A 16,332-nucleotide genomic window follows, 5' to 3' on the forward strand; every position below is an offset into this window, starting at 1 on the left:
TCTACAATTTATCAATATGCTTTTTGAATTGTGGACACCAGAACTGGACACAGTTGTGACGTTGCACCCCATAAGGTTTTATGGAAATATGCTTATGAATGGAAAAATGACATATCTGGAATATGTTTAATGCTACATATGCCATGTAACATATCTCTGCAAAGGTTATGGCCTACTGAATATATTCGTCCTATTCGTATGCATGTATCATTCTTGTATTCAAAGTTATGAATATTGCCTGTGTATTTGTTTGATTTTAAGTAGCCTCAGTGAAGCATTTGGTCAGCTTCTTGAGAAAAGACTATTCTCAGTAAGTGCCCAATCAAGAAACACTTAAGCTGACAACAGACTTTGATAGACACCCAGTCCACATCTGAGCTTTCCTGGGAACGTTCCTGTAGAGAACTAAGTCATGCATGGACATGTGACTTGCCCAGGTGACTCCAAAACTCCATCTTGTAGAGGGCATTCCACACAGGGGGAGGGAAGAATTTCCACTCACAAGAGAGAAACTATATAAAGCCGTGGGACTGTCCTCAATTTTTGTCTTCAGCTGGCTCGAGAGATAGCATCTCCACCCTCAAAAGATACCTGAAAGAAAACGGAACAAAGGACAGTAACCACAGAGTGATTGCTGGACCCAGACTAGAAGGAGGATAGTCTGTAAAAGAAGCTTACTAGAATGTCTCTAAGGTGAAATTTCATTTGTAATCACTTTCTTACTGTTTTAGGCTTAGACTTGCGTGTTTTATTTTATTCTGCTTGATAATTCACTTTGTTCTGTCTATTATTATTTGGAACCACTTAAATCCTACTTTTTGTATTTAATAAAATCACCTTTTTACTTAATAATTAATCCAGAGTATGTATTAATCCCTGGGTGGGCAAACAGCTGTGCATCTCTTTCTATCAGTGTTATAGAGAATGAACAATTTATGAGTTTATCCTTTATAAGCTTTATACAGGGTAAAAGGGATTTATTTGGGGTTTGGACCCCACTGGGAGTTGGGTACCTGAATGCTGGAGACAGGAATACTTCTTAGGCTGTTTTCAGTTAAGCCTGCAGCTTTTGGGGGACGTAGTTCAGATCTGGGTCTGTGTTTGTAGCAGGCAAGCGTGTCTGGCTCAAATCAGGCAGGGCACTGAAGTCCCAAGCTGCTAGGGAAAATGGGCTTAAAGGTAGTCTCAGCACATCAGGTGGCAGTTCTCAAAGGGGGTTCTGTGATCCAACCCATCACAGCAGTACTCTAGTAGCAGTTACACCAGGGCACCGGGCATAAGAGATTTGGGGAGGCTAAGCCTCTCCACATAGGGCAAAAATTGCCGGATGTGGGGCACCTCCCTTTAGATATGTGCCAGACAGCCGTCTTTGGAGCGCTGCCACCAGAAGCTCCTGAGAAGTGTGTGTGAGGGGGGGTCACCAGCGCCCATTGCATAGCGCTACCGAGTCCCCACCTGCACTGCACCTCTTCCCCCCGAAACCTTGCCCTCGCGGTCTCTCTTCCTCACTACTCTCTGCCCCTCCTTGTGTCACTTGCCCATAAGGCAGGAGGAGACAGAAAGGAGCAAACGGTGGGTGTGGGGGCAGAGAGGAGTGAGTGGCGGGCAGGCAGGAGGGGAGTCAGGGAAGAGACGGAGTGGGGGCAGGACCTTGGGATGGAGTGCGGGCGGGACCTCAGGGGAGGAGGCCGAGTTGGGATGGGACTCCCCAGTTCTAGGGAGTTTCTGGTGATCGCACCTGGCCTCCCCAAACACAAGAGTCACCTGCCACCTATGCCCCAGTGCCAAATACAAGCAGCAACAACCTCTCTACTCCTATATGAGACTCCCATTTATGCATCCAAAGATCACATTAGCCCTTCTGGCCAGAGCATCACCATGGCAGTTCATGTCCAGCCGATTAGCCCCCATGACCCCCACATTTTTTCCAGAGTCCGGCCTCCCAGGAGGGAATCCCCCACCTTGTAACCATGGCTGCCATGCCTTGTTCCCAGATGTAAACATGTCCACTCAGCAATATTCAGAGCCTCCTGCCCAGCTGACCAAGGGACCCCGCCTGCTCTGTATCGGTGACCTGGGCGGCCTCGTCCCTATTTACCAGCTGCAAACGGTCAGAGCGGTGGGCACTGAAGGCCTCGGCTGGGGCAGCTGAACCCCAAACCCTTCCAAAGGGGCGGGCTGCACAGGTAGCCACCGGCCAGGGCTGTTCCGCTGCCCCGCCCCCAGGCCCTGCAGCCCCGCGCCGCTCTAGGGTGCCCAGGCCAGGCAGGCCCCGGGCCGTCACCGCGCAGGCTCTGGCTGGCCCGCTCCCGGAGCGGCGCGCCCCCTGGCGGGGACAGGACAAGTCCGGCCCCACAGACGGGTTCCCCTCCCCCGTCACGCCGTGTCCCCGTAACCATGGCGCCCAAGTACCCTCCCGCCCGCCGCTGAGACGAGGCAGTGAGTGCGCGTGCGCCAGCCTGGGGGCCGGGTACTAGTGCGCACGCGCAGTTGGTGAGGCGGTGCTCTGCCCAGTTCAGCTGAGCTGCCGGCTGCCCTGCCCCGCCCCACCCCGGACCAGTTTGCCTCAGCCCGGCTTCGCCATGTCCTACGGCCCGCTGGACGCGTGTCGGCCCGGGGGGCCCCAGGGGCAGCCTCCGCCCCGGGACTTCAGCTCCATCATCCAGACCTGCAGCGCCAACGTGCAGCGCATCGCTCAGTACAGTGAGTGCGGCCGGCGCGGCGCGGCCCTTCCTCGCTCGCGCCTCCAGCCCCAAGCCCCGGGCGCGCGGCGACTCCGAGCCTCCTCCCGCACCGGCCTCCCCGTCCCTCTCAGCCTGAGCCCTGCCCCCTCCCCGTCCCTCCTGCCGCCGCAGGGCCTGGCCCGCCCCCTGCTGACAGCTCTGCCCCCCTCGCCTGCCCTGGGTTCTCTCCATCCCTCGCCTCTCCCTGCGAAATCCCGCTGCTGCCGTTCCTTGCCCTGCTGGCCCCGACCCGCTCCTTCCCTGCCTCCCCCGTGGCTGTGGCATCGCCTTCGAGCCCCCCCCCCCCCCGGTCAGTAACTGTTCTCACAGCTTTCACCCTTGCTGCTGCTTCATACTGCACCCAAACCGCTGGCCTCTCTCGTTCCCTTCAATCGCCTCTCCATCCTTGTCTGTGCATTGCAGTTTCTCTTCACCTCTTCCCCAGGGTGGAAAATAATGAATGAGGGCAAGCTACTCATTCAAATTCTAAACTAGATAGCTAATTGGAAGCACGTATTTCTTACTAGGCAGTTGGTTGTCTGCAGGAGAGTTTCTACTGATCTCTTGGAAGGGTTATATGGAATTTTTAAAATCTAAAAACGTCAGCAGGTATCTGAGGGACCTGAAATAACTGAATACAGCCAGGGAAGGAAGTCGATCAACCACAGCACCTCCCTTATAATTGGCCACGTTCATCAACTTGCTTTGTCAGACTAACACATCCATGTTGCTGCAACAGCTAGTCATCCCTTGACAGTATGGTGGCCCTCTGGCTTAACATGAGATAGTCCATTCCTGACTTTCCAAGGGACTTGTTTTCCTGGAAGTTCTCTTCGTCAGCCCCCGACTTCCCTCCATTGCGATGTCTGCTTCTCTTCCTCCCATGGGACAGTGAAGACTGCATATCTATAAGACAAAAATAGTGTGGTTTTTCTTGTTCTCTTGCCCATTCACCTGTCTAATCTCTTCTTGTGTTTCCTTGCTTTAATTCTTTTCATGAAACAGAATAGAATCCTCCTGCTGCTACTAGATCATTACACCTGACTAGTGCCAAGACAGAGGAGCACATGAGGTGTGGGACTAGGATAAGAGTTTCTCAAAATAGTCAAGGAATAAGTGTCTTATCAAATGCCTTAATAAAATAAAGGGGCACCATCAACTTGAGTATATCTATTGATACAAATGTCTAATTACTGTACCAGACAGAGAAGTTACTTTTCCATTTTCCTTACTTTAGACAAAAGGTGCTTTCAGTAGTAAATTTCATTGTAATCAATTTCCCCCATGTATGATATTACATTCATTACCTTTCTTGACTTTGATCATCGCTGCACAGAGTACTATCTGAAAGCTTTCTGTCACTTTTAAGACTATTATGAGCTTTACTTATAAGGACAACCCCAGGGAATTACAGACCAGTCAGCTTAACTTCTGTACCAAGATAATGGAGCAAATAATTAAGAAATCAATTTGCAAACACTTAGAAGAAAATAAGGTGATGAATAACAGCATGGATTTGTCAAGAACAAATCGTGTCAAACCAATCTGATAGCTTTCTTTGGCAGGGTAACAAGCCTTGTGGATGGGGGAGAAGTGGTACATGTGGTATATCTTGACTTTAGTAAAGCTTTTGATACTGGTTCGCACCCCTTCTCATAAACAAACTAGGGAAATACAACTTAGATGGAGCTACTATAAGGTGGGTACATAACTGGTTGGAAAATTGTTCCCAGAGAATAGTTATCAGTGGTTCACAATCATGCAGGAAGGGCATAACGAGTGGAGTCCCTCAGGGATTCGCTGTGGGTCCGGTTCTATTCAATATCTTCATCAATGATTTAGATAATGGCATAGAGAGTACACTTATAAAGTTTGTGGACAATACCAAGCTGAGATGGGTTGCAAGTGCTTTGGAGGGTAGGATTAAAATTCAAAATGATCTGGAGAAATGGTCTGAAGTAAATAGGATGACATTCAATAAGGAAAAATGCAAAGTAGTCCACTTAGGAAGGAACAATCAGTTGCACACATACAAAATGGGAAATGACTGTGTAGTGTCAACGTTAGACTCAGGACTCACAGTTTGTCAGACCACTCTGTTTTATTAGCACAGCTCTCTGCTAATAACACCCAGATAGTTTGTGTCATGCATGGCGCTCACATTATCTTATTTATACAGATAAAAGGGTGAGAACGTAACAAGATAACAAAAGAAGCAGAATCTGATAAGTTTACCTGGGCTAGGCATGCATATCTTATTTCCTTACTAACTATTACCGATCTTCTGTTTAATATTTCGCCATTAGTACCATTATTTATGCCTAATGTTTCTTTTCCTGGCACCTGTATTTCAACATTTCTTATTTCTGCTTAAAGGTACATACAACATTTCTTTAATCCATTCTTATTTTTACAATATAATTCATTCTACTTTCACAGTCCTTCCTTTTGGTCAAGCTACGCCATGACCAACATTTTACTGGGTTCCACCTATTAACGGTTCCTTATCTCTTTGTTCATCAACGATATTCAAAATCATCATATTAGCACTCTGTTTAGGGGCGGTCACCTGGGTGACATGCCTTACACAACTTTGGATACAACAGGAGACTAACTGAAAACATACAAAAATTATTAGGATTCCAAACAGGATAGTCAGGACTCCCTGAAACAACCAGTTTCCTATGCCAAAGAAATTGAACGGGTTACTTTAGGAACTCAGTTCTTCATGGGGAAGATATGTGATTTGTTCTAAGTGGCTAGCATGATCTATTACGTCATTGGTATCGTCAGGTATAAACACACAACATTGTTTTCCAATGAGAGCAGGGTTCCCTCCTTTGGCCGCCAGTACTGTGTCCAATGCCTGACGGTTTTAGAGGGCCACCTGTCGGATCGCCCTTGTTTCTTTGGCCAGGACTCTTAAACTTTCTCCAGTTTTATTTGCCATTATTTTAACTAGTGCTTGTAACCTCAGGAACCTTTTTGCATGGTGTATTACTCTCCCAAGTGGGATAAAGGAACTGCCATTAGCCTTTTCCCAGGTGTCATTACTGTTCCATGTTGTGTTAAACAGACAAGGTCCTCCAGTGAGGTCTGGGGAATCGAGTGGGATAGCCAGGACAGGAACACCAGCTTGAGAGTGTGTTGGGATGTGTCTGCAGACCCAGCATTTAGAAATATTAAGGGTCTGAGCTATCAACACTTGCTGCTGGATAAAAGAATTGTCATTGTGGACTCCCCAGACCTTAAGACACCAGCAGCCGAGGAACAGGCACCACCAGAGGCACATGTTGGAGGCAGGGCCCTTCTGGTTCTGACAACCTCAACTGCAGTCATGATTTTACATCCACCAGGCAGCAGGTGCTAGGCTCGATACTGCTCCTTCTTGGGCCTTGCTTTAGGTTGTCATCTGCTTCTGTCAACCCTTAGGAGAATGTAGATTGTAAAGTATTGCAGGCTGTTCCTCTGCGTCGTCATCTGGAGTCAAAATTGACTCTGCATGGTCCTGAGGTGGTGATTGGTTCATTGGGGGTTGTGCATTCTTACACTGCGAAGCATGTATCCACTCTGCGATGCCAGACAGTTTAACAGCCGTCTGGCTAGTAAGCAGTACCTGATGATTCTTTGATGCTCTCTAAGTCTCTTTGCTTCTTTCCTTGACTCTGGCTATAACAATGGCCTTCACACTTTATCTTTTCCTGATGCATACATTCCTCGTTCACACAAACAAATTGAGAATACAAATGGTAGTATTTTATATCGAGCAAAAAGGCATTGCAAATTAAACCTTGCTAAATTTTACGATCAATAGCCAAGACAATTTACACTGAGACCCAGGCCTTCAGTGTGTTTCTAATTTACTTAACATAGACACAATAGAGAATCCTGTCTCTTACCAACTAAGGCCTGGTCTACACTATGCGTTTATACCAATTTTAGCAGCTTTAAACTGATTTAACCCTGCACCCATCCACACAACGAGGCCCTCTATATCGATATAAAGGGCTCTTAAAACCGATTTCTGTACTCCTCCTTGACGAGGGGAGTAGTGCTGAAATCGGTATTGCCGTGTTGGATTAGGGTTAGTGTGGCCGCAATTCGACGGTATTGGCCTCCGGGCAGTATCCCACAGTGCACCATTGTGACTGCTCTTGACAGCGATCTGAACTCGGATGCACTGGCTAGGTAGACAGGAAAAGCCTCGCGAACTTTTGAATTTCATTTCCTGTTTGCCCAGCGTGTCAGCCGAGTGGCCATGCAGTCCCAAATCCAAAAAGAGCTCCAGCATGGACCGTACGGGAGATATTGAATCTGATTGCTGTATGGGAAGACAAATCTGTTCTATCAGAGCTTCGTTCCAGAAGACGAAATGTCAAAGCATTTGAAAAAATCTCCAGGCTATGATAGACACAGGCCACAGCAGGGGCTCAACACAGTGCTGTGTGACAAGCATAATAGAAAGCCAAAGAATCAAATGGACACTCAGGGAGGGAGGGAGTGGGGACTGAGGACTCGAGCTATCCCACAGTTCCTGCAGTCTCCGAAAAGCATTTGCATTCTTGGCTGAGCTCCCAATGCCTGGAGGGTCAAAAACATTGTTGCCAGCGGTTCAGGGAATATGTCGTCAATTTACCCCCCACCTTCAAAGAAAAGGGGAAAAAAATCGTTTCTCGCCTCTTTTCAGTGTCATTGTATGTCTACTGGGTGCTGCTGGTAGACGAGGTGCTGCAACGCTAAACAGCAGCATCGTCTCCCCTTCCCAATGGCAGATGGTACAGTACAATATGACTGATAGCCATCCTCGTTGTCATCCTGTGACTGCTCCTGGCTGGCCTCGGTGACGTCGGCCGGGGGTGCCTAGGCAAAAATGAGAATGACTCCTGGTCCTCATCATAGTAGCTGGAGGCTGAGCTCCTCTCTCCGCCTCCCTCCCCCCACTTTCATGTCTAATGGAGATTCTGGGCTATCATAGCAGCGGGAGGCTGTGGTCCTCTCCCTCCACCTTTTAATGAGTAATGGAGATGTCCTGCTTGGAATATAATAGCAGCAGGAGGCAGCTTCCCCCTCATTTTATCTCACTAAAAAGTCAGTGTTTCTTATTCCTGCATTCTTTTACTTCATCACAGAAATGGGGGGATAACTGCCACGGTAGCCCAGGAGGGATGTGGAAGGAGGGAAGCAATGGGTGGGGTTGTTGCAGGGTCACCCCCTAGAATGGCATGCAGCTCATCATTTCTGTGGGATATCTGGGGCTCTGACCCGGAGCGGCTGTGCTCTGTGGTTCTCTAGTAGACTTGTCCCGTATTCTAGGCAGGACTGACTCTCTCTATTTTTAGACAAAACATAAAGAAGGGAATGATCTGGGAAGTCATTCCCACTTTGGTCCATGCGCCCCCGGCTGACCTCAGCGAAGCCAGCCAGGAGCACCCATGACAGCAGCAGACAGTACAATAGGACTGGTAACCATCTCTGCTACCTTGCAAAGGCAAATGAATGCTGCTGTGTAGCGCTGCAGTACCGCTTCTGTCAGCAGCATCCAGTACACATACAGTGACAGTGGAAAAAAGGCTAAACGGGCTCCATGGGGTTACCATGCTATCGCGTCTGCCAGGGCAATCCAGGGAAAAAGGGTGCGAAATGATTGTCTGCCGTTGCTTTCATGGAGGAAGGAATGAGTGACAACATTTACCCAGAATCACCCGCGACACTGTTTTTGCTCCATCATGCATTGGGATCTCAATCCAGAATTCCATTGGGCAGGGAAGACTGCGGGGAACTATGCACAGTGCAACGCTCCGGAAATCGACGCTAGCCTCGGTACATGGACACACACCACCAAATTAACGTGCTTAGTGTGGCCGCGTGCACTCGACTTTATACAATCTGTTTTAAAAAACCGGTTTCTGTATAATTGGAATAATCCCGTAGTGTAGACATACCCTTAATCTTAAAACAAAGAGTTTAAGAGAGGGCCCAATTTGTAATGCATATGGGAAAACAGAATCTTATAGTCCCAGAGGGTCATTTCTTTCTGCTATTCAAAAAGGGTGGCCAGCAGGATGAAATGAAATCATACATTAATTCTTATGGGACATTATAAAATCCTGCTCCTACATATCCCCCTTTTGACACTAAGATTATTAGTTGCCAGTGTCACTTCTTATTTAGTCCACGTAATAGAAAATATTGGGAGGTGATTTGGGCCTGTGGCTTTAGCTTTGCATACATTCGTTTTATCCAAAAGCACATTTTAAACATTTCAATTAAACACATATACAATTTAAAACCAAAAACAATTAGAGGTAGTAACATTAGTATGCCAGTAGTTGTGGGAGACCATCCAGAAAATATGTTACACCAATGGTAAGCTGTTATGTCTTTCTGCAGTGGCAATTCTTAACATGTCCCCATTTGCGTGTATAATATGAATAGTTTGGTTTCCCACATTGTTTTTTTTTTTTTTCTAGGAACTATGTTACCTTTTTACCTTTTAACAGATGATTGGTAACTGTTTGCCATTCAATGCCAAGATTGATAGAGAACTCAGCTAAATCAGTGCTTACAGTAAGCTGAGACTCTCTTGTTGTTGTGGCAAATAGTAAGTGTGATTGTTGGTAAACACAGTACTTACATTACATTGACATTTGTCTTCTGGTGGGTTGCTATCACTTTTTTTTAAAACACTTTTCCTCAAGAATTAACACATGCACATAGACCATTATACAATACTTTGGTCTCATTATTAATTTTATTTCACATAACAGGATTCTAGTGAGATGTCTTTACTACAGGGCTTTGGAGCAACAGGCATGGATGAGCGAGCATACCCACTTTTGAGGGATCCACTTGGTACAATCTCTGGTGACCAATAGTTTTCCTACCTCCCCAGCCCACTGGCTTGAGGTCCAGATCAGCCAGAAAGATCCCAGGTGCAATCTGGGGAGTGGGCTAACTTTCCATATCTTTGCTTCCAGAGCCTGTTGGTGTGCGATTTTAACAACGTCTTCACTTAACAAATTTTGTCTCACCGTACTGGAGACATACTGCATTTACCTATCAATATAAATATCAAACAATGATTTTTTTTCCTTTGCTTTAACAGATGCATTAAAACCTTAATATTTTCTGATATTAACCAAAACATTTTATGTTCTAAATATCTGCATTTCAGTACATTCCATAGCTATTGCAGTATGTTGTGTTGTTGTTTTTTTACTTTCATTTGTTCTGTAACTGGTATTTAGCTTTTTATGATTTTCTGAAAGACAAAAATAACATTTTTCTACCCCTTTTCGGGGTGGCATTGTTTATTGCTTAAAAGATTCCTTTCTCTTACAAATACTCTTGCTGATTGCAGGCAAAACAGAAGAATTACCCCATATTTTCCTGTGTGGTTTTGTTCTATAGGCAGGCCAGGTTCTAATGGCTTCTACTTTTTAAGGGTTATGGGGAAACTATCCCACTGTTCAGTCATTAAATCCACGAGGTGGTGTACCTAAGGTTTTCCTCTTAGATAGCAGACCAAGTTTGTTTGTTTTTTCTGCTGTATTAAGCTCTAAGTTTATTCAAAGGTAATAGCTGAGAAGCATCATTACCATATTACCTTAAAGGATTTTTCCAAAAATCATACACACTATATGTTGTTACAGGGGTACTTACTAACATTAAATTTATTTCAATGTTTAATATTAACAATAACATTAGTGTCAAATCTATTAAAGGTATCTTGTTATACCACGTCTTTTATTTAGGCAGTTTGTTTGCTGACCAGGTATATCCTTTACTTGCAGCTTCTTTTGTGCTGGCAGTTCTCATCTTCCTTTATCAGTTAGGTAATTTGCATCAATACAGGCTTGGCTTTTGGATTCAAAGCCATCAGCAGTGGTCAGAGACTCTGTCTTAAAAGGGACACAATCAACTTCCTCCAGAGTTTTGACTTCTTTCCACTTTCAACTCCTGCTTACAAAACACACAGAGGCTACGTCTACACTACAGGATAAATTCGAATGAGCTTAAACCGATTTTATAAAACAGATATTATAAAGTCGATTGTGCGCTTCCACACTAGGCACATTAATTCGGTGGTATGCGTCCATGGTCCGAGGCTAGCGTCGATTTCTGGAGCGGTGCACTGTGGGTAGCTACTGTAAAATAATGAGGCCAATAATGTCGATTTGCGTCCACACTAACACTAATCCGATATAGTAATATCGTTTTTAGCGTTACTCCTCTCATTTTGTAGGAGTACAGAAATCGATTTTAAAGAGCCCTTTAAATCGATATAAAGAGCAGTGTAGTGTGTACGGGTGCAGCGTTAAATCGATTTAATGCTGTTAAAATCAGTTTAACAGCGTAGTGTAGACCAGGCCAGAGATCTGAAAAAGAAAACATAGTCTATTGTGGCTCTTTTGGAGCCCTAATATGATTTTAATTCAGCAGCACATTTCATTTGTATTTCTTTTATCCCTTTCTACAATATACACTGCACATGTCCTAGGGAAAATGCACATTCCTTCTATACTATAACTTTTAAAACATTAGCCATATCAATGTTTACATAAGATGTAACAATTTCTTTTGTTCTTACAGAGTTTTTAAGTACCCTTATCAAAGTGACAGTCTGATTACACAGAGCCATTTTAAGGCTCAGTGTTTTTAACATTGCTTCTTTTTGTTTTGTGCACCTCATTTCTGCTGTTGCTTCAGAGGGTCACTGTTAATTTCTTATTCTTTCACTACAGCTCTTATCTGCTATTGTTACAAAAAAACTAACCAAACAAAAAGACTCCTGATTTTGACCGTCCTATTGCAGCCATGACTTGGTCTTTATTTAAAAACCATTTTAAATTTTGTAAAGAATCAAGTTATCCCTTAAGGATTAAATTCTAAATCCCAAAGCCAAACAACACTAATTACCTGTGTCTTGCAAAAAGATCTTTCAGTTTTGCAACTTTGAATTAAAGAGTCAAATGAATTTTTAGTGGCATTGAAAACAAAAACAAAACCAATTTATCTTACACCTACAAAACAGGAGTTTTACAAACCAGATGTGCTGGTTTAGATTCTTAGAAGTTTACATATTTTCACAGACAAATATACATACACATTTTCTTTTCCTTAACATTCCTTACCACTGCTTTGTTTTTGCATAGCTGTACATATATTTGGATTATTTACAGGCCTTCTTTTGGAAAAGGGCCCATTTTCCCTTCAGACTGTCTGTAAAGAAACCAAGAATTCTCTCTCTCTCTAACATGGTCCTTTTTAACATTTTCACAAAGTTTTAACTGCTTAACTCTACAGAGGCTGGAGAGAATTAACTTTTCACTCTTTCCTTTGTTCATCTCTCCTTGTTCATCTCTCAAAAAGACACCTTTATCACCTCAGATTTCGCCATTTTCAGTATTGTTGCAGGGGTTCATGCCTGCACTTACTGCTTTTCTTACTCCTGACGCTATGCCCATAAGGCTTCCAACCTGTTTTTCAGTTTCTTTATCTGTTGCTTGCCTGCTTGTTTGGGCCAATTCTGCTCCTTCCCCCCTCCCCCGAACCGTTTGTGAGTGATAATTGTGGTCATTTCACAATTTTGAAAGAGATATTTAAGGAAAGGGATCAGAAAGGGTGGGGGCTAGTTGAGGAGCCCATCCTCCTTGCTGAATTGGTAGTGGAACACTAAAGAATCAGTTTTTGAGGCAGACAACAAAGGGGAACAGAACAAGGGGCTTTTTGTCCTTTTTACAATGAGATGGGAGTATGAAGGGGGTTGGAATTGATCCGGGGTGGGTTTTTTGAGAACGGGGTAAAGGAGAGCGCTCGGTCTGGTGGTGGGAGAGGAGGCTTTTAATAAAGCTTTTAACTTATTATTTGAATATTTGAGAGAGGTGCGTTTTGATTTTGTTCACCTACAATTTGCCTCTTCCCACCACTGCATGAAACAGTTAACTTCTCCTTTAGCCAATTTAGTTTTAGGTTGGCCGAATTTGTCCTTTAAGATGTCCACTCGGTCTTTGTTCCAAGATTTTAACAGTGGTCAATGAGTTTTGGGATCCCCCTGAGTTAGCCTAGACCGTTTTTCCAGAAATTTACAGGAGTCTGGACCCATCCTAAAATACACAAAATGAGCTGGCGTTCGTTTAGGGAACTGTCCTGACTTAGACGTCTGGTTCCCCATACAGGAGGACTTCACACACCAATCGCATAAGAAGGAAATTCGGGTTCGTCAGAGTGATGCCCGGTGCAACACACAAAAGGAGCCCACAGGCTACTGCCTCAGTCGCCCTTGCTTTCACACCAAGAGTTTTACCCAAAGTGCAGTGTGGCTGTGATTGTGCAGATTCCACTCACTCAGACTGCGGGGACAGGAGCCCCTTGGTCTGCCGATCCCCGGACGGAGATGGCACCCAGCCTCAAACACTCCACAGGGAGGATGTATAGACACAGAGACAGGACAATGGTCAGTCCAGACAAAACACAGAAATAATTACCTGACCAGATTCCTGATGTCAGATACCGGGATCCCTACCAGAACAGAGTGGGAACCAACAGGTTCGATGGCATAGACTTCACTGTGGTTGTGCACCTTTCTGTTCTGGTGGAGGACCGCTCGGGCCGAATGCCCAGGTGCCGGCTGTCATGGTTGTCCTACAAAAACGGTCAGGAATCGCACAGCCCCAGTGAAGACGGTTGCCATCTCGGTGGGACCTCTAAATTGTCAAAGTTAGACTCAGGACTCACAGTTTGTCAGACCACTCTGTTTTATTAGCACAGTGCTCGGCTAATAACACCCAGATAATGTGAGCACCACGCAAGACACAAACTATCTTATTTATACAGATAAAAGGACAAGAACTTAATAAGGTAACAAAAGAAGAAGAATCTGATAAGTTTACCTGGGCTAGGCATGCATATCTTATTTCCTTACTAACTATTACCAATCTTCTGTTAATGTTTCGCCTTTAGCACCATTATTTATGCCTAATGTTTCTTTTCCTGGCACCTGTATCTCAACATTTCTTATTTCTGCTTAAAGGTACATACAACATTTCTTTATTCCATTCTTATTTTTACAATATAATTCGTTCTACTTTCACAGTAGGAAGGAGTACTGCGGAAAGGGATCTGGGGGTCAGTGGATCACAAGCTGAGTGACTCAACAGTGTGATGCTGTTGCAAAAAATGCAAACATCATTCTGGGATATATTAGCAGGAGTATTGTAAGCAAGACATGAGAAGTAATTCTTCCGCTCTACTCTGCGCTGATTAGGCCTCAATTGCAGTATTGTGTCCAGTTCTGGGCACCACATTTCAGGAAAGATGTGGACCAGTTGGAGAAAGTCCAGAGAAGAGCAACGAAAATGATTAAAGTTCTAGAAAACATGGCCTATGAGGGAAGATTGGGGAAAAAAAAATGGGTTTGTTTTGTCTGGAGAAGAGAAGACTGAGAAGGGGCATAAGTTTTCAAGTACATAAAAGGTTTTTATAAGGAGCAGGGAGAAAAATTGTTCTTAACCTCTGAGGATAGGACAAGAAGCAATGGGCTTGCAGCAAGGGTGATTTAGGTTGGACATTAGGAAAATCCTACTAACTGTCAGAGTGGTTAAGCGCTGGAATAAATTGCTTGGAGAGGTTGTGGAATCTCCATCATTGGGGATTTTTAAGAGCAGGTTGGACAAACACCTGTCAAGGATGGTCTAGATTAGGGGTCTCAAACATGCGGCCTGCGGGGCTCTTGCGTGTGGCCTGCCAAGCTCCCCGCGCCCCCCCTCCCCTCTGCCTACCTGTGAGATTGCCCCCTGTGATGTTGCGAGCCCCGTGTCGCTGTCTGAAGCAGCTGGCAGCACGCCTCTTTGGGCTGGGGGGGAAGGGGAAGGAGGCAGAGGGCTCCTGCATTGCCTCTTTCCAGGCACCACCCCCCACAGCTCCCATTGGCTGGGAACAGGGAAGCGCAGCCAAAGGGAGCTTTGTGGGAGGTACCTAGAGGAGCAGCAAGAGCAGCACACGCATAGAGCCCTGAGCCCCTCCCCCTTCCCCAAGGGCTGCAGGGACACAGTTCCAGCTGCTTCCTGGAATGGAGCAGCGCAGGGCCAGGGCAGGCAAGGAGCCTGCCCTGACCCCGGTGCACACCGCTGCCACCCCGGAGCCACTCTGGGTAAGCGGTGCTGGGCTGGAGCCTGCAACCTGCACCCCATCTCCCTGCCCTGAGCCTCCTGCCACATCCCACACCCCTTCTGCACCCCAACATCCTGCCCTGAGCCCCCTGCGGCATCCTGCATCTCCTGGGGGCAGCATTGGAGTGGGGACTTCGGGGAAGGGGTTGAAGGGGGTGAGGCCTAATGGAAGGAGTGGAGTGGGGGCGGGGCCAGAGGCAGTGAGTGGGGGGTGTCAGTAATGCAGCCCTTGATTCAATGCACTAGTCCTCATGTGGCCCTCATGGTCATTTGAGTTTGAGACCCCTGGTCTAGATAATACTTAGTCCTGCCTTGAGTGCAGAGGACTGGACTAGATGACCTCTTGAGGTCCTTCCAGTTCTATGATTCTTTGATTCTCTAGAAGATGTTAGACTTGTGACCCATTACAAGAGTTGTTCTGGCATGAAATCTGTGATGCTTGGCTCCTTTGGGTAGGGGAATTTAGTGCATGGGGAGTTCACTACACAACTGTGTACTGGGAGAACTAATAGAACTCCAAGAAATCAACATGCTACCCAGGCAAGGTTCTGAGTTCCGGTATTTAATTATTCCATAAAGCCACATTGTACTATATGTGCTGTTAGGCATTACATTAAAAGACGTTGTTAAGTGCAAACCAGTATAGTTTAAATACACTCCATGAGCAAACCCAACATAAGTGACTTGATCCAAGACACAATCTAAATGAAGAAGTCACACCAACTAAACTAAATTGATTTACAGTTTTTAGTTAAATAGTGCAACTTCTTCTTGTAGACTGGGCCTAATGTTCTACTGGTATGATGGAATTGATTCACTTATCACTCCTCATTCTGACTCTGTTATTTTCAGAAGATAAAACAGTAGCAGGGTTCGTATACATTCTAATCCCACTGTAACAAGATTGTAACTGAAATAGTCAACAAGAAGAACTAGGCTTGAAGAATTGTGTGCAGCCCACTTAAATGCAGATTGTTTACGTACATCTTCTAAGGTTCGTCCTCCTTCCCAATGCGACGCTAGTTTTCAAAGACATCCTGCAACTACAATATATTCTAATAGCTCAAGTAGAACGCTCTAGTAACTAGAGTACCAGAAATGTAAAGATACCTTCATACTCCTCCGAAATCGGTGGCTGCTGTCTCCTGCTTCCACTGATGATGAGCACGTTTTTGCTGGTAACATCACAGGCAAAAAACTGTGCTGGGGAACTCTGCATGGAACAGATCACTTTACTGACTAAATCCCCAATTCAGACTCTTCTTTAGGCCAGCTCTATAAAAGCAATATCTGTCCTATAAGTTTATTCAGATTTTTACTCTGCTTGCTAAGAAATCATGAACAATTCCTGTTGTTCAGCTCCAGAACTGGGGGGCTGGAGCTGGGTGCAGCAGGTAAGGGTAGTTACTTGAGGTTCTCCACAGTGCTTAGAGGTATAC

At 45.3% G+C, this 16,332-nt stretch overlaps 1 protein-coding gene and 1 long non-coding RNA gene across 2 annotated transcripts in view; one reads left to right on the top strand and one right to left on the bottom strand.

Annotated features, from left to right (window-relative positions):
* Positions 1–2,490: 2,490 nt before the first annotated feature.
* STX12 (syntaxin 12) overlaps positions 2,491–16,332 on the top strand; it is a 38,307-nt gene continuing 24,465 nt past the window's right edge. The window contains exon 1 of the mRNA XM_030539046.1: positions 2,491–2,703. Coding sequence (XP_030394906.1) covers positions 2,583–2,703 — 121 coding nt within the window. The 5' untranslated portion in view covers positions 2,491–2,582. The remainder of the gene's footprint in view (positions 2,704–16,332) is intronic.
* On the bottom strand, positions 3,378–14,610 carry LOC115637613. The gene is made up of 2 exons (XR_003997307.1): positions 14,504–14,610; positions 3,378–3,629 (listed from the first exon to the last, which is right to left on the bottom strand). It is a non-coding gene; the product is annotated as an uncharacterized LOC115637613 (long non-coding RNA).

Source organism: Gopherus evgoodei, chromosome 20 (genome assembly GCF_007399415.2).
Source record: "Gopherus evgoodei ecotype Sinaloan lineage chromosome 20, rGopEvg1_v1.p, whole genome shotgun sequence".
NCBI lineage: Eukaryota > Metazoa > Chordata > Testudines > Testudinidae > Gopherus > Gopherus evgoodei.